The sequence below is a fragment of the Centroberyx gerrardi genome, chromosome 3, assembly GCF_048128805.1.
Source record: "Centroberyx gerrardi isolate f3 chromosome 3, fCenGer3.hap1.cur.20231027, whole genome shotgun sequence".
Taxonomy (NCBI): domain Eukaryota; kingdom Metazoa; phylum Chordata; class Actinopteri; order Beryciformes; family Berycidae; genus Centroberyx; species Centroberyx gerrardi.
This window is the reverse complement of record NC_135999.1, coordinates 15,800,764-15,827,975: the sequence shown is the minus strand read 5'-3', so window position 1 is coordinate 15,827,975 and position 27,212 is coordinate 15,800,764. Positions and strand designations below refer to the sequence as shown.

General features: G+C 40.9%; 1 protein-coding gene across 1 annotated transcript in view; it reads right to left on the bottom strand.

The window, feature by feature from the left end:
* Positions 1-15,301: 15,301 nt before the first annotated feature.
* Positions 15,302-27,212, bottom strand: part of mtnr1aa (melatonin receptor 1A a) — a 28,692-nt gene continuing 16,781 nt past the window's right edge. The window contains exon 2 of the mRNA XM_071895783.2: positions 15,302-16,955. Within this exon, the coding sequence (XP_071751884.1) occupies positions 16,087-16,955 (869 nt within the window). The 3' untranslated portion in view covers positions 15,302-16,086. The remainder of the gene's footprint in view (positions 16,956-27,212) is intronic.

Here is a 27,212-nt window from a genome sequence, read left to right as displayed (position 1 = left end):
CATCATACAGATTGATTCTAGAGCTACTTACATCTTGCTTGCTTGGGTGTGAGAATTATCTTAAGTCATGTCTGTCTTGTACAGTTTTGTACTGCCTGTCTACATGCACCAACTCTCAAAACTCACACCTCTGTCTGCACCCGCTGCCTCACCCCTCAACAGGGTACAACAAAATGTCTTGCATGCCTCTGCTGTGTAAAGTACTGCAAAATAAATAGTGGAAGTTATCAGATCATGTAGAGACTGAAAATTAAACATAGATGTGTCCCATTCTAAAATATCAATGTGTTAAAAAACATGTATGTGCTTCTGGGGTCGATTTTTTTAGTGTCCACTGGCTTAGCACGACTGTATTGGAGCGCTGCACATCCAGGCGAGCGAGGTGTACGCAGCTCTATAGTGAAGGTTTTGTTTGTTTCGATTGGCATGATGGAAAATGATTGGAAAATAGGGTCCAGGTCAAAAATAGACGGAATTATCTTTTACTCTTGTTTAGGGAAAATATGGGTTGGCATAGCAACCACACACCATCATGTAAAGTCAAAGGGGACATAGTGATCAATGGGCCAATTAGATGATCAATAAAAACGACAGTTTATTGGATATTTTGGTAATCATTAAATATGTGAATCTTCATTTGTTGTCTGTATTATCTGTGTGCAGTATTTCTCAAAACATTAGTAGAAATACAAAATCATAATATACATACAGTACATACATAGGCATACAGACAAACAAGCAAACAAATAAACACAGTGACAGTGTCCACTATAGACCACTATATATGTAATCTTTGTGTTTCTCCTCCTCTTTGTGAGGGGAAGGCCTTCTCCAGAAGAACAAATCAGGATCAGAGTTCTCGCCTAGTGCAATAAATGTACAGGTACATGTATGTCTTGGTTCCATTCGAGACATACTGACAGGTTGCACAATCCCCAATTACATACTGACACAGACAGTACAAGGACAACATCACCTCACATACAGCACAAAGGAGCAGTTTAAGACACACTATGGGCAGTAGACTAAACATATTCTCTCTATATAATGACATTCAACACTGTGTGAGCTATGTGCATTTGAGTAGCACGGCATATTGCAGCTGTAGAGGGAAGTGGGAAATAGTGCACTGGTCTAGTGTACCATGAGAAAGTAAGTTATACGATTAATGAGCATTGGAAAGCCTGCATTCCTTTGGCTGAAAAGTGTCATGCGCCTTGTCTGAAGTACACAGGGATGTAATCACTTAGGCCAATCAATGTTAAGGCAAGATTGCTGTCACGCTTAAGAGCAAGAAGGGAACAATTATCTCTTTGAGAAGAATTGGCATGCATTGTTGGTGTCTTCTTATCTTACATCTATCTGTCCTTGTGGTCATCAAAGACACTTTTATCCCATCACCACAGTGGAATTTCAGACACAAACATTAATTAGCTCTCCCTGTGGCTACCATAGTATAACCAGCTATGATATTAGCTCAGTTTGCTCCAAGTCGCACACTGTCAAACTCAAATAGTTGTTTAAGCAATTGGAACCCTCCATCCAAAAGACCACTTATGTCTTCTGACTAGCTGTCTTTACTGAAAGAGTACCTCCCTTCCCAGCTGTGGTAATCTAGAGCCATTAAATATAGAAAGCGGCTATGTCCATTTCCATCACACCAGAGCAGCCCAGAGCAAGCCTGTCACTTTCACACAGTACGGCTGAAAAAGAGGGTCTGTCAGACCCTTTCAAATACCATGTTTTTGTAATTAAGTCACTGTCCTCAAGTATGACCTTCTCAAAGACATTTGGCAGGGTGGAGACGTTGAAGATTAGTGTTCATAACTTACATTAATTTGTATTCTGTTTGTCTGCTAAGGGCGAAATCTTTCCAAGTCACCACAAGATTCAGGCTGAAATTCCAATTATAATAAACTTAAATGACATGAGGACATGTTTTTGTCCAGGCAAAGTGACACTGAATGCCTATAGGCAGTGCCAGGTCTCTTGTCTCTCTTTCACAAGCATCTATGAACACATCCACACAAGCATGCACGGACGCAAATGGAGACACAAGCAGAGACATACAAGCATGCACACGCAAATACAAAGCACACACTGACCTTCAGAGTGTCATCACTCACAATGGGGTATTATAGCCCAGTAGCATGGTACAGTAGTGATAGCCAGCTGGAACGGAGGGGGCTATTCCCTACCAAGGAAGTAAGAGCATATGTCATATACAGCACAGTTCAATAACCCCATATGTTACTCCCTGTGGAACCTGCAACACACCAGCAGTGTGTAAGTGTGGAAATCGTGCCAAAATCAAGATAAGTAGCGTTGCTGACAAGGAAAGAATTTCCCCAGTATCAAAAAATTCAATCAGAAAGACAACTTTTACACACTCTGTCTCTCACATTTTAGAAAAAAAAGTGGATTTTCCCACACTGTCAAATGTTTCCCCACAGTCATTTCCTGCTTCTTCTATTTACAGTTAACCAATCGGGTCTCACCACACCAAGAATTTAACACTGTTACTCCCTTCGGCTGTCATTTCACTGCTGCCCCCCACCTCCTGTGTCGAGGCCATCCAGCTCCTCAGGAGAGGGATTTAAACTGCAGGGTTGAGGTTCAATCAGTCACCTGCAGGAGGAAGTCCATCTCTCATCACCAGAAGCGTCTATAGACTCCATCATATCTAATCTAAAATCTGTCATATGCTGCCTTCACGGGGTTCATTACCCTTTGAAGATAAATTCACAATGGGGCCTATTCGCCAAAGCATTTTCAATAAATTTACGCCTTTTCCTTAAATTCAATTATGCAATAAACAAACTTGTCATTCATCCCTCAAATTTGTCTCTCCTGACTGACCTATATATGTCAAATAGCCCATTACAGTATGCAGTGGAGCACAACACAAATATATGCAAAGTAATAAACCTCTTAACGCCCAAAATATTTGCATGAAATTGGTGCATGTATTACTCGTTGGATTTGCCAGTGGTCTTGTGAAAATAGTCATTTGGGCAGCAGGGTGGCATGGTGAGTGGTGAGGCCGCCATTCAGCAGGCGACCCGGGTCCAAGCAGCCGTGTTGGCAAGCATCCTGCTGAAGTGACAAGACACCCTATTACCTCCAGGGGCGTTGCTCTGTAGCTGACCGTTAAAATGGGATTTGGTGCATTAACACCCAATGAAGACCTGGAAGATGCAGTTGATTTTGACCAGTGAAAATCTGTATAATGTCATCATGACTTAAGAGGGATCAATGAAAGAAGCTCCTTTGTAATCGATCGCTGTTTGCAACGCTATACAGGCCAAGTTTCCAACATCTTATTGCAAATAAACTGCTTACTTACAAACTTACAAATTAGGTCATTAAGGCATATATTTCCAGTAAGATCAATGCCAGATGATAGAGTGAATGAGTGAGAGAGGATGGAGTGATATGAGAGAAGTAGAGAGAAAGGAAATGGCAAAGAATAATTTTCTGCCAAGCTTGACAGATGATTGGGTGGCAGTCTGAGCAGCGGATATGGCGAGGCCAACTTGGTGCTCAAGGTATTTGAACAAGTCTCGGTTTTGCATTAATCACAAAACAGTGTAACACATCAGAATCAGCCAGGTTGAGACAAGGTGACTTTGGATTTGGCAGCCACATATTCTGCCCCCTAGGGGAATGCCTGTGTGTGTGTGTGTGTGTGTGTGTGTGTGTGTGTGTGCACCTATGTGTTGTGTGTCTGACAGGGATAGAAGGGAACAATTTTTTGTCATTTATTTCATGCCTGTTCTCTGCTAGTGCAGTTTAGCCTTTTCACCCCCATACTCACTCTTTTCTCTTGCCTTGACTTTTTTACACATTTGTTTCTGCCTCCCTCGGTTATGTGAGCCAGTTTTTCTAACCATGCTGCTAATTGGTCGTATCAGATGATCATGTGCCATTTGGCCCACTGGGTGTGTGGCTGGGTTGAATTCTAATAAGTTACTCTGATAATTGCCACTGCGTGTTTGCCACATTACACACTATTTTTGATGCATATAATTCAGAAACAACTGTTCACGTCACACACTATATTAGCCTTTTTTTTGCAAAAAATGTAAACAATCAATACATAAATAAGTAAATACATACATAACGTACATACAGTACCTACATACATACAAACATGCATACATACAGTACATGCATACATACATAATAAATAAACTATACACAGGGAGGCTGAAATGCTGTTTAATGAGCCATTTTCAGATAAATGCAAAAATGCATCTAAAAAAAACAATAAAACTGTAATCATATGAAATTATGTAAGTCAAATGTAGAGGCCAAAATCAATTTAAATCCTATTTCAGTGTTTATAGACTAACTTTGTGATGATATTTTGCTTTAAATTACACATTTACGATAACAGCTCTTTTAGTCTCATTGAAATGACTGGCTCAATACCGCCTAGAACGACATAATGACTTGCTACAATAACATAATGACCTTAAATATATTTTATCATACTCATGGGCCGCATTAAACACATTGTAATTCTATATCCGCGCTCCAGCTTCTGTTCAGATCATTTTCCATAACAGGTGGCAGTAAGCGCCATCAGTTTTGACATTCTAAGCTGAGGTGAAGACATGGCCATACATCTGTTCATCTCAATCCTGGATATCCCATTATGCTCAACGACATGGGTTTCATGGCTAAATGAGAAACGCAAAATGTGATTGTGGGTGTGTGTAGAAATGTGTGGGTGTGCATGGAAGACTTCCAGAAAGAGAGAGAGAGTGACATGCTAAGTCATATAGGATATATTCTCCTCCAGCAAGCCCAGTTAACACTATTAATGGCTTCCCAGCATGTCCAATAGCTGTCTTGCTCCCTCATTAGGAGAAAGTGTCACTGCCTGGACCTTTGCTAAAAGGGACCCTGCTGTGAACTGAAACATAGAGGAGACCACTATCTCCTGCTGGGGCCGCCCTTGAGCATCTCTCTCTCTCTTGACTCCCTTTCTGTCTTTGTCTCTAGCCCATCCATCATTGCTTTTCCTGTTGTATCCAGGACCGGAGGAGGACTTCTTAATTAGCAGTTTAATGACTGCAGTCATTAAAAGTAAAAAATCTCACAAAGAGGCTGTGGAGGCACGCGCTAATTCCACATTCACACACCATGATCCTTCCGTCAACAGGATAGATTGGATGGTCTGAATATGCCACTTTATAATGAAAAGAGCTAAAAATAACTATCCACTCATTTTTAATACAGTGCTTTATCTATTTGAAACCCCATCAAGTATTTCTTCTCTTTGAGATGCCAATGCACTAATATCTATCTATTTAATGCAAGGTCGGTTTCAAAATGTGGGAAGAGATGTACTGCTGGTGAAATGCTGCTGTCAGTATTAGAGATGTAATAAAACAAACCTGTACCTGCAGTGCCTTTAGGTTTCAAGGTTTACAAGATAGAGTCTAAGCATTACATCAGAGCCTGAATACGATCTATGAATCTACAATGTGATACGCATCAGCATCAGTTGTCGTTTTGGTTTCTATTCGATGGTGTACTTTACAGTTGCTGTTGAGTGGGCTTTCAAGCCTATAGCGGTACTATTTCTGTGTAAATTTATATTATGAAAGCACCACTGTTACATGGTCTTTGAAAATAAATGTCCTATTTCTGTCCTGCTTAATAGAGCGAGTAGGGCCCGATCCCACAAGATGTGTTCTGAAGGCTGAACAACGTAAGGCGTGCTGCACTGCCTTTATTGTTGAAGCCCACAAAGCAGAGCAGCCTGCTGCGCTTTTGTGTTGTTGTTACTAGGTAACCACAGAATCAGCTGACTATCAGCTGTCAGTCACTCAACCAACTGGGCTAGCTAGAGAAAGGTTAACGTGATTTAGCTAAATTGTAATTATTACGAACAATAAATATTCAGCATAAAAAGTTACCAGAAAATTTGAATGAGCCTGAGACTCGCTGTAGCAACAGCGAGTCTCTCCACCATGTTTGCTTACAACAGTCACAGAAGTCCCGCCTCTCCTGTTGATCTGATTGGACAATAGAGAAAAAAATAACAGTGATGTAGGGTGCTTTTCCTCTCTGAGTTGAACATTTTTTCCCACGGCGCAGCTGAGGGCAACACGAGGCAAATTCAGGTCAGTCAGTCAGTCATCTGTCACTTAGCGAGATGATGCGTTTTGTCAGATGGCCTCTAGAGGGCGGCTTTGACTGCGAGATGCAGTGTTTCCCATAGAGAGGCACAACATCAAAAGTTGGTCAGTGATCTAAATTGATCTCGGATGCGCCTGATGTGCGCATCACATCATGTCTGTAATTTGGAGTAATGTACAGACAGCAGACCAGCAGCATTGAACTCAATCCACAGAGTCTCCTGGTGTGAAAACAAAAGTGAAACTTAACATTCAATCTGCTCCAAACTCGTTGACTTTGAGTTGATCACTTTGTAACTTGTAACTAGAAAAGTGCTGTACAATTCTTCTTCTTACTATTATTATTATTAGTAGTAGTAATAAGTATAAAGAGTTTTATATACTGCACTTCATTGAATACTTTATGTATTTGTGCTGTATGTTTTATATATTATTAATGATTGAAGATACAAGTCATACACTATTGGACTTGATACTTTGCAGACCTACAGTAGAGTTATGTTCATAAAATTACGCCTGTATGGCTAATAAGCAATGTCAGAAATAACCATTCCTGTGATTGCAAAGCAGACTCAGACATTAGACTCAGACGACTCAGTCATCTATTAAAAATAATGTCAGCACACTCAACAGTGAGGTTATTTTTAAGCAGTATTTATGTCATAATGTACAAAATGTCATTTCAGTGCTGCAGCTTTCATAAGTGTTTGAACATTTAATACAAGGTTAACCGATACAATGGTCTGCGCGAGGTGGCCCACCTGCAAACAAAGCAAAGAAATAGGGAGTTAAACGTCAATGTCAAGTCCGCTATAAAAGTGTTTATTAAATATAACATCAATTGGAAAATGTAAGCAAACTATTCAATGTACAGTTCTTGCTATGATAAGTGTTACAAGATATTAATATGTTACTGCTTTTTTATAAATATTTTTATGTTGCATTACCTCACCTTGCTATTGTACAGCACTTTGTAACTCTTGTTTGGATGTGCTATATAAATAAAGTTATTATGATTACTTGATTGAGGAAGATTTAACCACAAACATATTTTAATTTGGATATTGAACTTTCATAAATGTTGTCATAACTTTTTGTTTTGGACAGCTACCTTATCTGAAGAAGGTCTGGTAAGACCGAAACGTCAGTAAAGTATTAAATGCTTCTACTAAGGACTGTTAACCTTCATCCGTCGCACCTGCACAAGGCAGTTTTCGAAGGTGCAAACATATACATATATCTTTGTGTATGTGTTTTTATAATGTGTTTTTATTTCTAAAATATAACAACACATACAGGGGTAAAGAGTATAGGCGTAGCCATTAATTGATTACATTACAGGTACATTGCTGCTTGAGTAAGCAAAACACCAAAAAGAACTAAGCAGTTCAATAAACAGCAAGAAAATATAAGGTATTTAAAAAGCATGACAGATTTCTTCAATCATTGTGAATTTACTGTAAGGGATTCTTGGAATGTGCTTCCTTTTACGCACACACTCATCTTACTGTTCCTCTTGCTGTATTATATAGTATAAAATATAAGGAAATAACCCGGATTTATAAGATTTGCTAAATGTCATGATCTCACTCTATTAAATCCTTTTTGGAATGTGCTTTTACGTATGTACTCATCTCTCATCTCCTCTCTCATCTCCTCTCTTTGTATTCTTCTGACCCACAGTCAACACACACTCAAAGGGATTTCTCTGAAGCTGTTCCTTGGTTTGTCTGTCTCTGTTAAAACGTTTCTAACCTAGTGGCTGTTGTTATCCGTATTTTAACCACCATATGGAAATACAGAAGTGCAATGAATGCTTTCAGTTCATCTGCAGACATATCCCACATTTCATGTCTGGGAACTCTGTGCGCCTCATCACGCTGTTGTTGTGAAGGTATGTGAGTAATCATATGTGTGAAATTAGTTTTGATGGTGCTCAGTTGACCAATGCAAAACATGTGCCGGCCATTCAAGTGTTGAATAAGCAGTAGAGGGAGAGACGTTCATGCCAGGGAACCGCCGCTCTGCAGCCTGTTCCTCTGGCATAAACGGGGGTATTTTGTGGTGAGAAAATTGCTAAAAATTCTGAATTCTTAAAATGCAGGCCTTTAAAGCCCAAATATTTGGGAAAAGTCAAGGAGGGATGAGGCCACACCATTTCCAAATTTAAATTAAAATCTCAAAATCCAGTTACACCAGCCTGTGGCCTTTCTATAGTGTTAAAGCACAATGTTTTACCTTCATAAGCCTTACAGTTTCTTTGTCCAATTTGAGATTCACTATAGAGCACTAAGCAGTGAACTGTGTATGCATCTTGGTTAGAATACAAATATCCTCTTTATTAAATTCGATTGGTTATTGTACTGTACAATATTTGCAGTAGTATTCCAATTGTATGGAAGATTGAGGTTCATATTGTGATTATTGACCTAGTGTATAAACAAAAGGCCTGGTACTTAGTAATCAATGTTGTACACCATCAGACTATAAGTCTTGTTTTGTAAATACAGGTCAGGTGTTAATACTGTAGACACATTGAGATTATGAAGAGCCGATGTTGATGAAGAGTCCAGTTTGTGATGGTGAGCGTCCCAGCTGATGATCACTGACCTGTTTAACTGGATCAACTGTACTACCTGCGTCCATTGACTTACACTGTGGAAGGATAGTGTCAGCTCCATCCAACTGTCACATACACATGCATTCAGGTGCACCCGACCAACAAGGCCTGCCTGCCTGCACACAAGTGAACTTACGCTTCAAACGTTCAGTTGAGGAAAAGAGACATTTGTAAAGACAATTTCACTAAAATAGACTGAATTCAAAGACTTTGGGCAAACACCCACATTTAATTATCAGGCCCAGTTTTCTGTGTTCTGTATATATATATATTTTCCAGCTATTTATTTGACGTGTGCCTGTGTATAATTCATACATAATGTTGTTTCATTTAAGTATACTTACCTGTGGCGTCTGTGTCCATTCATCTGTGGTATTCAGTCTCTCCTTAGCTCCCTACAGACATAAATTTGGTGTGTACTTATACCTGCAAGTGGTTACATCATGTACAATTTTGTCAAGGTCATTAAGGCCATAAAATGCTAGGCTGCACCCTTTACTTAAACAAAGCTCATGTTCTGGGCCTCGATGTTCGTCCAAAGATAGCAGGAAGTGAGACGACTTATCTTCCTCACCGGTCAGGCAGGACTCATCTGTCACCGTGACGCAGAGCTGCGAGTTCGCCTCCCCATAACTTTGAATTAGCCCAAAAGATTCCATAGTGGAGCGGGAGGGCTCCGAATCTTCCACCTGCTCCACCCAAAATAGAAGGATTTTTCGTGCTGTCAAGGAGCGGTGGAGTCTGTCTGCAAGATGAAGTGGCCTAGGCAAGAGCGGAAGGGAAACTCATGACTTCACAGCTTCCAAGGAAGCTGCTGATCCCGGCATGGCAGTACTACTAACATTATTCATCTTAACAATATCACTTGACACTCACAATGTGATGAGAGGACTGCAGTGAGAGGAAAAAATACTTTTTCATTGCCTTGTGACTAAGCTGCCAAATATTTCATGCTTTTCTAACTGAAGATGTGACCTAATTCTAGAACAGATAAGCTTATCAATAGTTTTGACGTGCGCTGGATGTTAATCCAAATGTGTCCTAATTCAAAACAGTACACAGTACATCAAACATGAGTAACATTTCTAAACTCTGAACTCATCTCTCTGTCCTCTCTCACACACACGCATAAACACAAGCACACACACACACACACACACACACACACAGACTTGGAATTACATGTGACCCAGTTAACCTTTCGTGCCTACACTTCTCTCAGAGTTCTAAAAATAGCTCCCGACATTAAATGAAATATGACTGCACTTCAATGTAAATAATGCAATAAGTGGTTAAAGACATAGACATCTAGACTACCGTGCTGTTCGTAGTACATTCACAGCTCTAGGCGATTACTTACTTCCATTTGGCTCATTGATATTACAGTGCAGTGTCACAGTGTATTCTAAAAGCTATGTTTGAATATAGAAAGCACAATATCTTTGTAATATCTGGTAATCTAGACAAAAAGAACTTGAAGAACTTGGAAAAAAGAAGTTAACCATGGCTTAGGTTTTGTGTTTGAAAAAATAATGTTGAGACTGTCTAAACTACCCTTTAAAGCAGGATGACTAATGCACACTTTGGGGTGCACAATAGCATAAAACCCAGATTATTACTATTAGTACAATCACATTTTACAGTGTTCATCTTGCTCTGAGGCAGTTCCTCATACTCCTCATACATGGAGTTAGCTGGATAGGTTTGTTGTCAATTTGACATAAGCCTGGCATTTTCTGTTCCTGAAAGCAAGCTTAAAATTGTTGTTGCTGTTATTGCTGTTACCAAAGGAACAGCTCCTTAAGATCAAAAGATCTGCAAAAACGCAGGTTTAGTCAGAGTTATCTGGGTTATGACCAGGCGTTTTTAGGCTTCCCCATCCATGAACTCATTTCCAAACTCGTTTCCTTAGAGAGGAGCTAATAGATCAAGGTGATGTTATAATTAGACAGGCTTTTAGAGAGAGAAATCGCCAAGAGATTGCCTTTAGTGTGTGAAAGATACAGCTTTAGTTGAGTCATTTCAACAATGAAAATAATTAAATACCTACTAAAACAATGAACACTGATGCTCTTAGGTGTTGAACACTGATGCTCTTAGGTGTGAAAAGATTACGTTGATTTTATACAAATAAACACAAATTCAGTTATATATACATATATATACAGTATATATACATACTGTATGTGTGCAGTATATATAAATAGAACAAATCCAAATTAGTTTAGTTTCTATCAGCTAGACTGAAACAGATAAAATGAATTGAAATAGTTTTAAGTATCTGTTATTGGATCTATGGAACCAGACAACGTAGAATTGAATTGAGTTTTCATCAATTCCTCTCTGCTCAGCTGCTTTTTGTGCAACAAATATAAACAGCTTAACTAAAGTATTGTCATAATCAGTACAGGCAATAATTAAACAATGAGAAACATGCTATTTAGAGCATACTTTTATCCAAAGCACTTTACAGTGGCATGAGTGCATACGTGTTTAACTCTAGCAGTGTTTGTTGTAATGCTGTGCCTGTTTATCTGTACAGGGCCACGCACACATAATGTAATGTAATGGAAATAGAACCAATGAATGTCTGTTTTGGACCTTTGCTCAAGCAGAGCCACCAGTGTGATCACAATCATTGGGTGACCCCTCTGTGTATGCTGTATATTGTATATTACGTTACTGTATATTACACCAAAACCTGCTTGTACTATATTAAACGTATAAATCTTAAGTCTCCTGGTATTCCACAGTGGTATGTCTCCTCATAGTGTGGGCTGGACAGGCAGCCTCTGTTATTTTGGCTCACTTGCTGGTAGGTCATTTCTTACCACCATTTTCTCCTCCTCAAATATGCAACACCCACATTGATGATACAAGACCTGCCAAGGAATTGCCAATTGGCAATGCTCACTACTGGTCATAGTTTTGTTTTTAGATTCTTGTTGTATTTAACCGTTAAGTACATCATACATAATACTGACTCTAGTACAACTTTGATGTTTTTCAATGATGTAAAAGCAAAGCATCCTGATCAGACAATGTTATTCTCTCTCTCTCTCTCTCTCTCTCTCTCTCTCTCTCTCTCTCTCTCTCTCTCTCTCTTTCAGTCCATCTCTCTGTCTAACTCACCTCTCTCTCCCCCTTCTCTGAGAAGGTCCATATCTTGTGTGGTCAGGCAGAACCCAGAGCCGACATGGTCTACTGGGAAATGTGGAAAGAGGTATGTGAAAACTACTTCCATTATAGGATGGAAGCCGGAGAAAGCAAGACAAAAACCGCTAAAAGTAAATGACAGAATGAGAGGGAGAGGAGAGGCCGCTGCCGTTTGAGTGGATGAATAAAGAAGCGGTGAAAATGGGTTTTCTTGTAGTTTTTCAAGGAAGACAAATTGTTGATACTGCGATTCATTCTCTCAAGCTGAAAGATTTGCAGAGCTCATATCGTTTAACACAAAAGTAAAGGATTGGTGGATGTAAGATGGAAGCATGAAACTACATGCTTTTGTTGACTGCCTGACCTAATGTCATTTTTTTTTTTGGATTAAAAAAGCATTTCCAACTGGATGTCCAATCATCTGAAACATAAGTGAGGCAAGGGACAATCACATGATTGGTCTTAAGGAAAGTTAACTTTTTCCTTAAGGATATTGTTATTTCAATGCCAGCCCAAACCCAGCCAGATCACCTATTTAGGGGCCAGTTTGCAGATCTATGTAGAATGGTGGAGAGCCCCTTTAATATTACGGTAGGTGTCCTTTTAAATAACACGGCAGAATGTGAGTGATGACTGGTGGGGTATGTTATTTGTTTCACCAGATTTGTTTCATTTGTCATCGAAAGACATGACCGCTGGACTTTTTTCTATGGCTAGAGCTTCAAATTGAGTATTCAAAAGGGGTTTTTGTCTCAGGGAGGAACGCCCCCAGACACATAAAGCACTTTGGGGAAGGGCCTTCATTTTTGACCTGCCATGAGAGAGTCTTCACACACTGCTGATTTTGTATACAATATGTATCTCTTTGAAAACGCCTTTAGATCACAATGCTTATCTTAAGCTGGACATCAAATGTGTGAAACCAAATGTTTTAACACAGTCAGTTTGCTAATTTGTTACAGCCGAATGTCAGTAAAATATATTCTAGAGCAAATACTTTGTGTATAAATTGTATGACTTCTAGTGAAGCTTTTTCAGAATCAACTCACAAAGTGCAAAATGATAATTACCTGGGGGGCGTTTCACAAAGCAGGATTAGAAATTTAGCCAGACAACTGTGAACCTGGTGATACTGATTTGAATCTGTAAAACAAAAATTAGGTTGAGGAATATGTTCAGTCATGCATGTTGATGATTGTTAAATTTCATCTGGCTAAATTGCTAATCCTGCTTTGTGAAATACCCCCCTGGATGCCTGCTGATATTTAGTGGCACTGTTGCTACACTCCAGACGCTTCAATATGGTGTCATTCTATTTTGGGATACAAATGAGCTTGATACAGCAGGATTCGCCTAACCAAAAGGCTGCTGAATGTTTCCCTGCTCTTTTCAACACATACTTTTGTCATCTCATTTTATACTGTAACTAGACCGGCGGTGAGATCATCAAGACCCTCTCTGCAGTCTCTTTCTCAGTCCATTGAGCACAGTGTTTCCTACCTAGCAGGTCTCTGCAGCTCCGGGGAGCTTTTAGGGGCCCGGGCGTCTCCTCACAGCCGCCGATTCACCTGTGGATTACATCTCCGCGAAAGCAATGGATACCCAAATGGGGAGACAAAGCTGCATTGTCCAACAGCTCATCAATCTACTCATCCGTTGGGTAAGTGAAGCCAGATGGATCAGCTCAGAGTCAACCAAAACAAACACGGGAGATACAGGGCTGCACTCCAGGTCAGATGATGGTTGCTGTCTTGATGGAATAGCCATTATTCCTCTGACAGTCATAGCTTCACAGCAATTTCCAATATATATATATGTGTCTGTGTGTGTAGAAAAAACGATTATAATTAGATTAGGCATTGATATCCTAAAAATATACGGATGACCCAAATTTGGGGTCAGGAAACAGGTAGATAAACATCTTCCTCCGAAAGCTGTCTTTGCCTCATCTGTCCTACAAATTAGTTGAAGACAGACCTCTTGTCGGCCCCCACAAGTAACATTTTTAATGATCAGTTTATTTGTTTTTTTCTAAGTTTGAAGCTATACCGCTCCAGGGGAGAAGTTTACTTCTACTACGAGTCTAATGAATAGGTACAGTATATTTAGGATGCAAATTTTACAATTGTCAACAATATGCACATATTCTTCCGCCTTGCTGAGAAAGTTTACACAAATTGCAGACCTTTGCTGAAGACTTGCATGAACTTGCCATGTTTTGCTTCTCTGAGGATCAGCTCTGTTGGAGCCTTGATCTATAGCCTTGTCAGAGTGAAGGACACATTCTATTTTCTTCTCTCGGTATTGAATCAGTAATGGAACATGGGCCTAAATCAGCGCTACAGGCCTTGTAACACCCGAGTTTTCTCCTCCATGTTGTTGTACATCCTGGTGCCAATGTGGGTTATAAAAGTCTTTGGGCCCAGATTACTGTATAATTCTGTTTGAGGGCAGTGTAAATCCCTGGGATTTTTATATTTGCTCATCCCCAACCCATTCATTCCTTCCCTACCACACACAGCTCTTAGGATTAAACGGATAGAGAAGGGGGAAGGGAGTATGGGGGAAGCTGACTCTTTCAGCTCTTGCTTACTGGATGATGGTCAGAGGCCGTTATGTAAGCCAAGTAGATGTCAAATGCACAGTTCAGCCTTCCTCCTTTGTGATGCATTATGATGCCTTTGTCTGTGTTCCACTAACCGGGTTGCCCACACACGCTATGCAACAAACATGCGAAAGCAGATGATGTTGGCTGTACACAATCCATGCTACCTATAGACTGCCGAGTCCTTCAGATTAAGAAGGACACTCATGCCTACAAACCCTTTTTTTTCACCTTGAAATTCATTTACATATAGCACCTGATAGGCACAGTACAGCGCGAACACACAAATAGGCCAGCGGATACACAAACAAGATGCCTGAAGTGTATAGAAAATTCCACTAGCATATTCATCGGTTGTTTGGAGTAGGTTTTACAGTGAGTGACGATTGGGTTCCACTTTGGCTGAAATCACATTACCCAGGCAGATTTGTAGCAGAGCTGTCATGGTTGATCCCTCAGCCTTGGCAAAATTATAAATCGAGAGGCCCGGCCAAAGAACATCAATTAATGGTGTGCATTGATATGGGACTCCCTGAAATAAACTGGCTTTGGCAAAAAAAGGACAATCAAAGTATATTTTATGGGCGCATATTTGCTTTCAGAAAATGATTTGTTTGTTGTCTTTTTTTTAAACCAAATGCTGTTGATTTAAGGAAATATTAACACCTGGAGAAAAGGACTGGTCTTGCATGTACAAAAACTAACCTTATAACTAATGCTATTTTGTGAATAAATTGGACACAAGACTATATCAGATCCTCCATCAATATCAGATTTTATTTTGCATATGAATAACTCCTCATATATCCATGCATACAGTACAATGAGCTCACAGGGTTGCAGAGAGAGAGAGAGAGAAAGAGAGAGAGAGAGAGAGAGAGCGAGAGAGAGAGACAAAGAGAGAGACAAAGAGAGAGAGAGAAAGAGAGAGAGACCATTCTTACTAAAATATGTATTCCACCTAATGAAAGGGACAATTTTGCAGGATATCATAAAACAGCAGCAACCCACATTGCTTGCACTCAATGAGTGTTACAGTGTCACAAATATGAGGCTTTTAAAATCGGTTAACTCCATGAGAAACTTTTGGTTATGTTTACGACCAAGATTTGCAGATATTTTTCTAATTTCTTTTTTTTTTTCATCATTGGACTTTAACTGTGGGTTAAACAAACCTGATATATCTTGCTATATATCTACATAATATTTCATACAAAATAAATACTTATATAATGCATGATACATGGATTCATTTATATCATCACTGTAAACATGAAAACAAAAAGGACATCATATATTTACTGTACTATAGGTACTGCAGAAACAAACAAAAGTGCTTCATAAAAGACAAAGATATATGCACCCCTGTTTTACTGTGATTGTACAGAGGTGAGATAGCACCTAAAGACAGTCTGTGGACGGTTCAGAGGATATAAGCTGTTTCGTATTTATATTTGGTTCTTTTCTCTGTCAGCATATTAAGATTTTTTTTTTACTCTTAGTCACAGCATTTCCTTTCATGCCCACCCACAGTGTTCCTCTGAATTTTTAGTTCAGACTGAGTCCACTTTGACCTGGTTATTGTTGGTCATGAGTGGCGAAGGTTTACTCTTGAGCCTCTCACCTGCATCGTTGGAGCTGTCCTGGAAGAAGATGCGTGCCGTGCAAACCGACACTACAATGCGCTTGTACTCACGGCGAAAGTTCTGGTTCAGCACACCATACACAATGGCGTTAAGGCAGCTGTTGAAGTAGGCCATGAAGTAGCTGGCCACAAATAACCACTCGGGGATGAGCGGCACCACTGCCTCTGGGTTGATCGCCACCGCCAGGCCGATGAAGTTGAGCGGCGCCCAGCACACGGCGAAGAGCACAAACACCACAAACATGGTGACAAAGTTCCTCACGTCGTGCGGCGTCAGCTTGGGCCGATTGTCTGGCTTGACCCGCCTCCTCACCTGTATGACCAGTATCCAGATGCGCAGGTAGCAGTAGGTGACAATCATGATGGGTAAAATGAAGTGAAAGAAAACCACTGCGATGGTGTACGCCGAGCTGGCGGACTGCTCAAAGGTGCAGGAGTACACTCGCGGGTCATATTGCAGTGAACCCACAAAGAGGTTGGGCACGATGGCCACCACTGTCAGTGCCCAGATCAACAGCACATAGCACACAGAGTTTTTGTCACTGTACAGCTTGTCGTACTTGAGGCTGTGGCAGATGTAACAGTAGCGGTTGATGGCGATACCGGTGATGTTGAAGATGGAGCCGATGACGCTGACGCCCATGAGGAAGCCGCTGATCTGGCAGTGGACGTAACCCAGGTTCCACCCATTGTGGAAGATGGAGGTGAGGACCAGAGGGTACGGGTAGATGGCCACCACTAGGTCTGCCACAGCCAGGCTTACCACAAAGATGTTCCCTTGAAGACAAAACACACACACACACACACACACACACACACACATGCCCACAAGAAAGACAAGGAAGGACACATTAGTCACTGGCAATAGAACCACAGGATATTGGTCATCGAAGCAATAGAGAAAAAGACAGAGTGCACATTACCCACTGAGCACTGGACACTATGCTTTAGCTCTCATATAATATATCATGTTTTTTGGCTATGTATAGATCTGTTTTAGATCAAGCAGTAAATACATTATTACATATCATAAATATTACAAATATGCACCAGAGAAGTCCATATGTACAAGATAATGCTTTATTTTTGTCAAATACCCCAGAAGACGTAGTCTAAGACATCTACTAAACTTTCACTTTCAAACCATAGCCTAATTTTAGCCCAGACATCTATAGCTACTTAGATGCCTTTTAAACAGCTAATCAACGTTAAATTGCTCAGCAAGTGATTAGAATAAAAGCCCATTTCAGAAGTAGCTGGTACTTCTCCCACAATGGCTCATTCAGAAACAATTTGACTCTGCGTCAGAGATATCCATTTGTTGTTACTTGAGTACCACACAGCAAAGGGCCTCAAGGCTAGATGTTGAGAGGGAAAACGTCTGCAAGTTTGTGTGTGTGAGAGTGTGTGTGTATGCGTGCATGTGTTTTCCCCTGATGAGTAGGCGTGTGTGGACTTCAGCTTGCATGCAATTGTCTCCTTGTGATTTTGGCGGACAATGAAGAGGAAGGCATCTCTGTCACTAAATAATGCATATTTTTAATTGCCACCAAGGACTCAACATTGTGTGTGCCGTGCAAACATGATTTACTGGTCAAGTGGTAATAAAGAACACACAACTGACTTCTTTGCCCCATAACTGATGGGGGAATTAGAGACGGCTTATTGGAGAAGAAGACATGGAGAGGCTATGGACAGTGGCTGTAAACAAATCCGCAACCTCTTTCAAGTGAAACACATGAAGTGCACTTCACAGAGGCAAAAGAACAAATATCTCATTATTTTCCAAGGAGGCATGCTCACTTGTGTGTGTGTGTGCACCCACACACTGCTGTGTCTCCAATTATGCAGAGGTCAGAATTGCGTTATGCTAGATCTTCTGAAGAGTGAACCCACCTGGGGATGGAGAAGAGAAGGAGCCTAGCATTTAGCCGCACAGCAATTCCACAACTGTCACCTAAATCAGTGGAATGTCTGTGGTAGGTAGGGTGCTTGACTAGGAAATTATGAAGGCTAATGACAAGCCCAGATTCAATTCAAGAGAGACTGTCTATGTGACAAACCCCTGTCACAGTTGATAAACAGCATTTCTGTCAGATGTGAGCACAGCATACATCACTTCAATCAACACGCTGCAATGGTCATTTCACTCCTGCACCGCAAGTTTGGTCCGTCAGTAACAGATGCAATCCCCAGAGGTTTGGCCGGACCTGTCAGTCTCGCCCGAGTGTCAGAGGCACGCTACAGGTCTGCCTGCTGCCTTCTTACCTGCCATACATACCAGACATTCTACTGCCAAGGATTTCGTACTGCTATTAATTAAACTTTGTCCTTTTATATCTGTCATTCAGGTGCCCTCTATAGGGAATTAGGTGCACCTGCTGTTGTCACGAGACCCTATGGCTGCTAGAGGGCTTTACGTGAGTGTGTGTGTGTGTGTGTGTGTGTGCAGAGGGGAGGGGTGGGTACACTTAGTGAGGCCCCATGCACACTGCTAACATGAAAACATGTTTCCCACATTCAGAGTGGGTATAGAGACAGGGTGGAAACGCTCAACTTTAAGGGACTCCTGGAGATTTCACTCCCTCGGCTATGCTTTACTATAGCAACCGTTACAGGATTTTAAACTCAAGTCGCTCAGTAGTAAAAGCCTTGACCTTGGCAAGGTTGTGTAGAGACAGGCCTACAGGCAGCTGGCTCTGTTGGTTCTTGGACTGCCCAAGGCTTCTCTCTCTCTCTCTCACTCTCACTCACTGTCTGTCACTGTGACTAGTTCTGTGATTGACGCATCACTCAAAGTTTTCATTTAGCTTAAGGAGAGATACAGCTCTGGTGCTGTGTCCCTTTTCCATTTCTCCAATCCCACACTTTCGGCCAATTTCTGTTAGGATTTAGGTACAAGTGAAGCTCATATGAGCATTTTTTCTACCACTGTAGCTAGCAATAAATTCTGACACAGACTGGCAAGCAAAAAGGTAGTCAGTGCCCTCACACAGTATTCAGCTCCCTTGACTTTTGTGGCGTTGCAGCCTGAATTCAAAATGTATTATATTGAGATTTTTTGTCCAAAAATGTAAGCAAAATACCCTATAATGACAAAGTGAAACAATTTTACACAAAGTAATAAAAATTAAAATGAAAATTAAATACAGAAATATCATGGTGAAATAAGTATTTGTTCAATATTTTGTAGAAGCCCCTTTGGCAGTGATTACAACTTTGAGCGTTTTTGGGAGCCTGCATCAGGTTGGCACATCTGAATTTGGGGATTTTCTCCCAGTTCTTCCTTGCAGATTTGCTTGGTCAAGTTGAATGGGGGAGCGTCTACAGTATCTTCAAGTCAGATTTCACAATGGGATTCAAGACTGGGCTTTGACTGGGTCGCTGAAGGACTTTCACATTCTTGTTCTTAAGATATTCCAGTTTTGATTTGGTTGTATGTTGAGGGTCATTGTCCTGTTGGAACAGGACTGTTGCCCCAATCTTTGGCACTCTGAAGCAAGTTCTCCTAGAGAATTTGCCTATTTGATTGCATTCATTCATGCATCTTTTCTTTCAGGAGTGGCTTCCTTCTGGCCATTCTACCATACAGTCCAGACCGTACAGTCCAGACTGCTGTCCTTTCAGCAAGATCTCCCATCTCAGCCAAGGAACTCTGCAGTTCTGTCAGAGTGGTCCTACTTGCCCAACTGCTCAGTTTGGTCGGACGACTAGATTTAGAAAGAGTCTGGATAGTCCCATATTTTCATATTCCCTAATGATGGAGTCTACTCTGCTCGTGTGATATCCCAACACTTTAGAAGTTGTTTATACCCTTCCCCCAGATCTATGGCTCCTCACGATTTAATCTCTGAATTCTATGTTCCTTGGACTTCATGCTAGTGACTGGAAGTTTCTGTTTAATGTTTCTGTGCTGACATATGCACTGTCATCTGTGAGACCATATATAGACATAAGTGTTTTGTTCTAAATCACGTTCAGTCAGTGGAACTGGCCATAGATGGACTCCAGTCAATTCGAAGAGATATGTCAAGAACATCCAAACGAATTTCAACTCATCTCAATTTGTGTCACTGCAAAGGGATTGAATACTTGCTAACTCAAAACATTTCAGCTTTTAATTTTTAATTCATTTGTAAAAAAAAAAAAAAATGTAAAAAAAAATTGTATTGTTTGTAGGTCAGTGACAAAAAATTGAATCAATCAATCAACTGAATTAAGGCTGTAACACCACAAAATGCTGAAAAAGTCAAAGGGGTTGAATACTTTCTGACGGCGCTGTATATGCAACTGAAACAGGCAGAGCAGATGTGCTCCATGAGTTACTGATTGCTCACTAAATGAGCTGTAAAGAACTGCCACACAACTGCAATATATAGTCCAGTGCACTTTCCTAAATGTCAAGAATGTCATACCTTATCACCTCATTGCTTCTGCTATGTGTATGTAAGATTCTGTGGCTCCATGCAGGATGTGATGTGCATGCGTTGAAGGCTGGCACCAGGTGGAGCAAGTCTGAACACGTCAGCCTCAAGAAACTGCAGCCTTATGTTCAGACTGTACTAATGAAGTAGACATTTCAATACCCAAGGTCAAAATTGAAGGCTAACTGCAGACCCTCTCATGGAGAGGTCAAAGCGTGAATGTGCAGCAAAAGGTTGAAAGGGCCCTTACTCCATCACCCTCGGCAGATTATGCAGAACTTTCATACTAATGTATGTTAATGCATGAAAACCACCTCAGGAATATGAATACATTTCAATATGTCACATATGTATGCTGCTTTTAAATATGGATAATAATGATCATGTAATTGCATGCATATCTCGCACTCATGAATTGCAATTCTCAACTTAATATCTCACCTTTCTGCACCTTTTCGTTTGCTATGAGAAAACATTCTCCATAGTAAATTTGTTTCTGTCAATAATGTGGTGGTGACTGCTTATGCCTCTATTCAGAGATCAGTGACACTGGGCCTACAGTTTCAAAGGACTTGAATAAGGATGGGTGCTGGATGGGTGAGATGATAGGGTGTGTGTGTGTGTGTGTGTGTGTGTGTGTGTTAGAGGGCATTTAGAAAGGCATACTGGAATTCACTCAAAATATCTCCCAGCTACCACTATGACAGCAAAAAAAAATCAGATTACCACGGTACTCCGTCCATCAGTACTAGGGTGGCAGCTCCCAGTGTACACACAGTACAGTGGCAAAACACACACTAAACAACTGTGATTTGGAACTTACTTGAACTGCAATAATAATACAACGAGAGAGAGAGAGAGAGAGAGAGAGAGAGAGAGAGAGAGACAGACAGCTCTATGAAGTACATGAGTGATGATGTCCCTGGGTCACTATTGGATTTGCAGATATTGTGTTTATGAATGAAGCCAGTGACAGGCGTGGATGATGAGAGTCTCTTGCCAGGTTTAATCTCCTCACTTCTCTTACTGAAGCTATTTCCAGAGTCTAGGGTGAATAAAAAAGCACACTGATCATGCATTAAGAATAAAAAATGGTCCCTGGATAACTGACAAAATGTGTCAATGGTCTCCTCCATTACTGTACAGAGAATTTATTTCCAGCCGCTGGGAGAATAGAGGAAAAAGGCAGTGGCTTTGAGGTGGATTTAGGTATGGGCTGGTTTATTCTTGCCCTGGTGTGTCAAAGGAAAGCAGGGATTTACAAGCTGACCTTAAGTGCCCTCTCTGGGAAACACGTAGCAACCGGATACAACACAGTGGAAAGCAGCATTATTCATTGCAAAGCTGATTCTAGTTGACATGAATTTCAGTTTTAAGTAATGAACTTCCATCACACTGAGAGATACAACCACCAGAAACCATAACTGTTTTCATACAGCAATCTGCCCCGAGCAAAGATATTTTAAATGCCTGTAATCCAGTGTTCATAAATCATCACAGTTACCACTGACACACTTTAACAGAAACATGAAAAACAGTTAAGAAAATTGTGATGATGACAACAAACTGATTTATGCGGGCTGTATTTCAAGACTATTACCTAACTCATGACATTCAAGAATGTTTCTCACTCTTGTGTAATTCTGTAACTCTTTTCAGACAGAGCAGGTTTCCCATTAGGCAGCAGACGCCTTCAGGAGAGAGACTCACAAAGTCCACTGTCTACCACAGCCTTTGAAACAATGAGGCTTTTTCTTTCTCTAATAAGCGTGGAATATTGCTGATTGCTGATTACTGACACATTTCTGTTAAGGGAACTTTCACATCTCAAGCAGTTATTTTGTCTTCGCTGTATATCAGGAAAGATTAACAGTGAGTTCCTGTTCTTATGTCCTATGGGTTTTAGTACTGGGATGCAACTTAAGTGGGATTTGAACATCATCTTGGATTAAATGAGGCGTACCACCTAACTGGCTTTCCCTTGTCAAACCCAGAAGACTTAACTGCACAGTCTCAATCTCAAATTTCTGGACCTCTTTCTTACAGGCCACGTTGCAGTTTTGAGGATCATGTGTTGTGAAAATACCTGTCTGGCACGCTTACTTTCTCTGGTCAGGGAGCAGAGATGACAAAACACCACGGGTGGTGTCACACTGGATGTCAGCCTGGCCCCCACAGCTGGTGGCCTGACACAGCCTGACAGGTCCAGTCACGTCTTCCAGACACAGCCCCCTAGACAAGTTGTCCAATGTCATGTTGTCAATCTGATTACGCAGCCTTCATGTGTCATGAACCAGTGGCAAAACAGGGTAAAAAAAATCTTAACCTGTTGGTCAGACCAGGCAAAAAAACAACTAGCTTTACAGCTCTAATATGTCTAGGTTAAACTGTTGTAATGCTTCGACTGCATGTTTATTATTGTCATCTATAATCATAGTCACACATACAGAAGATATGTACTAGCATTCAGTATGTGCAACTGTGGCACATAATGAACACCACTTTCCATCAGACTGATCTTGATGAACATCAGGTCATTGTGTGGGGGATACTGTACTTAAGATCCCCTGGGGTAACTGGGTTGGGTGAACCATGTGGCCATGGCTCTTGTAGCTGCTGGTGCTGCTAAGATTTACAGTCACCCAGCTGCTCCCCAGTGAGCCGAGCTCTGCAGCTCAGCTACAGCATCAGAGATGAAGTATGAGAAATACACAAAACGCAACATGGAATGAGCCCTATGTGGCATATCTGCTGTCCTCGTCTCCCATCCAGCAGCACCAATGGAGAACACTAAGTAGGACATTAACTAGGACATTATTACAGTGCCATGTGCAAAAATGATTGAAACTGATATAGCATCCCCCGCTTTCCATTGCCATCAGAAGCTAAGTGCATCTATGAATAAAGCTATTACTCCTGAGTTCCAATCCCATCAAACTCTCTGTGTCATTAATGCGGCAGGTTCAAAAGATTTTAATCATTTAGCTGACACTCGTATCCAGAGTGACTTATGGTGAGAGAGCAGGTAGGTGCTCTGTGTCTTGCTCAAGGACACTTTGACAGGGCAAACGGCTGTTGTGGGGATTGAACCTGTGACCTGTATCTCAGATCTTTATTTTTTTATTTTATTTAACCTTTATTTAACCAGGAGTGGAGTCTCATTGTGATTAAAAATCTCTTTTTCAAGAGTGTCCTGGCCAAGACAGGCAGCAGCACAGTTACACGGTTGCAGACATGAAAACAAACATATAACAATTTAAAACGAAAACAAAGAACAAATTACAGAATCATAAGATATCAAAAAACATTCATCAACATTCAAAACATCTACAGCCAGATGTACTTGCTTCCAAGTCATTTAGAAACACTTTAAATGCATCCAGTGAGCCCAGCTCCTGAAGATTCAGGTAATTTTGCAACTGATTCCAAGCAGAGGGAGCAGCATACCTAAACGCCCTTTTTCCCAGTTCAGTACGGACTTTAGGGACAGTTAGTAGGAATAAGTCCTGGGAGCGAAGACAATAACTTCCCATACTTTTTTGAAGGATGTAGATCCGTAGGTAGGATGGAAGCAGACCAAGAATAGCCTTATAAATAAGGATATGCCAATGGTTAAGTCTGTGGGTGGACAAGGCAGACCATCCAACCCGAGCATACAAAGAGCAATGGTGAGTAAGGGCTTTAAAATTTGTAATAAATCTCAGTGCTCCATGGTAGACAGTATCCAGCATGTGTAGGCATTGCGAAGATGCATGCATGTATATAACATCGCCATAGTCCAGCACAGACATAAAGGTGGCAGCAACAAGTCTCCTTTTGGCCTCGAAGGAAAAACAAGACTTGTTTCTACAATAAAAACCCAATTTCAACTTCAGTTTTTTCACCAGTTGCTGAATGTGAGGCTTAAATGAGAGAGAATCATCAATTACAATTCCTAGATACTTGTATTGTGATACAGACTCAATCTCAGAGCCAGTGTTGATAGATGGTAGGTTCAGTGGCTTGGATTTTGCATTTGAAAACATCATGAGTTGAATGTTTTGATTTGTCGGCATTCAAAGCAAGTTTTAAGTCACACGGTACGTTGTACACTATTAAAAGCAAGTTGTAGCTGACAGAGAGCCTGGTTTGGTGTAGACGCAGAGCAGTATATCACAGTATCATCGGCATAAAAGTGGAAATTTGCATTGGAAACATTTTGAACGAGACTGTTGATATATATAATGAATAGTAGTGGTCCCAGGACCGATCCCTGTGGCACACCCTTGGATACACTAAGGGAGCTAGAAGTGATACCTTCTGCCTGCACGCACTGAGATCTGCCTGATAGATCATTTTCAAACCAACAGACAGTTTGTTCTGACAGTCCTACACTGATAAGTCTTTGATCTGCCACCCTGCTGCCCACAAAACAATACAACGCTCTCAAATGAACAACTATTTAAGTCAATTTTACTTTTTCAGAGCAGTGACGTATCTATAGTAAATCTATTCAAACTTTGTTTTATTGTCACTCGAGGTTGTGTGCTGTCATTTCATGTAGAACATTTACACTTCAAACAATTTGGATTGACTGTACATTGCCTATTATGTTCTCTACACAAACAAATCTGTACAAAACAAACATATGGCTCTTTGTTTGAAGGCTTCATCTTGTTGTTCTCCCCTCCCTGAGGTCTGCTGAAATAACGGCCATTGCTCTGTAGAGATTGGCAGGTGCGTTGTTCCTGATCTGGGTGCTTTTTGTCTCTCTCCAGGGGGAAGCAGACTATTATTTCAGGGAGATTTTTGATTTCCAGCCCTTCCATGGCCGGTAATTGGCTTCTGATGGTGGTGAACAGGAAGACTGAGGCCAGGGATCACTTGGTAGCACAATCAAACTGACAAGCATCATTGCAAAAACAGTGGACCTTTACACACACATGCACACACACACACACACACACACACACACCACTACCCCCACCGCCACCGCCACCACCACAAAAAGGATAGCGGCTCTCAATCCTAGTGGCTCCGTAAAAATTAGTTTGACTCCCTCTATGTGAGAATGCCTTGAAATGCAAAGAATGGGATGACAGCACCTCGAGATAGAACAGAATAGGGAATATTAGCTTTTTGAAAACAGATTTGTGAGAAGGTTCTTATCCCAACTGCCCCGACCACAAGAAAAGGAACCTTTTTCCCCCTCCCAACATGGCACAGTATTCCCCAGGTGCATGCGGTCTGAGTGGTGGAGTAGCTGTGCATGTGTCTGAGAGGCAGACCAATGCAGTGCCTAGTAGGGGGCTGATGGCTTGACCTAGATAGGGGGAGACAGACTTAAAGTTCAGCAAGGACACACAGGTTAGGCTTGGGTACGGTGTGATGTAGACCACTGCCTCATATACACACACACACACACACACACACACACACCATTGCCTAAACCAAAGCCATTGATTGTGCTCCACTCTATAGATCCCCCTATAGATCCCAGTGTGCAAATTGTATCTAAAGTCACCAAGTCTTTGTCTGATTGCCATGTTATTTTACTACTGTGTGCTTCAAAACACATGCAACAGATGTAGTCAGACTTCAGACAAAATGCAAACATGCGATGTGTTAATTAATTACCAGAAGACAAAGTCAAAATAGGTGAGAAAGACCCCAAAATTCAGGTCAGTTATATAAGACTATACAGATTCAGCTTATGGACAAAGGGCCATTGTATACTTGAACAGACACTGTGTCTGCAGATAGTCACATGGAGGGAGCTGAAACGTCCCGGTCGCTCTGATACTCCTACAGGTTAGTGGATGATGAAGATACAGAGTCGCAGGGTCTTAAAACAATGTATGATGCAACATTTGATGGGTCAAAAGCCAGGCTGAAGGCTGACAGTGTTATGGTACAGTGTATTCTGTTCCTGTCTGTGGACATGCAGCCTATTGACAAACAGTCAAAACACATTAAATGTGCTGCTCAAAGACTAGTTGAGAAAGGGAAGAGACAACAAAATGTTTAGACAAGGCACACACACGCACGCACGCGCACACACACACACACACACACACACACACACACCAACAACAACAACCAATTACAAGGTGGCTTGGATTCCCATTTGCAATTACCAAGCAGCTTGATCCTGTTGGGAGATTGGATTGATCCCATTTATGCCATTTAGGTCCCAGCAAAGGGAGTAATTAATGAGGAGCTACTGCCTCTTATGAACTGAACACACAGGTTAGTGAAGTAAACTAAAACCAAAGCGAAGCTAAAACAGAATCCACAATGTTTTTGTTTATCAAGATTTTGGGTATATTCACATACATACAGTACATTTTTGAGTTGTTTGATTTATAGAGGGAAAATAAGCGTTTTGGAAATTTCTTAAGTCATAATACATCTAATCATCATCCAATACAAAATACATATAATCTGTGTTACTCTAGTGTTCACACACATTACAAATGTTAACATTACTACGTTTAACAGCTTCCAAATACATGTGAAACTCATGTTTAGCTGTAAAATACTGTCAGTCCTTATATCTAAAGCTAATTTCTGCAATACATTTTAAAGTGAAAAAATGTCTTCAACCCTGTAAATCATCATGTAAACAAGA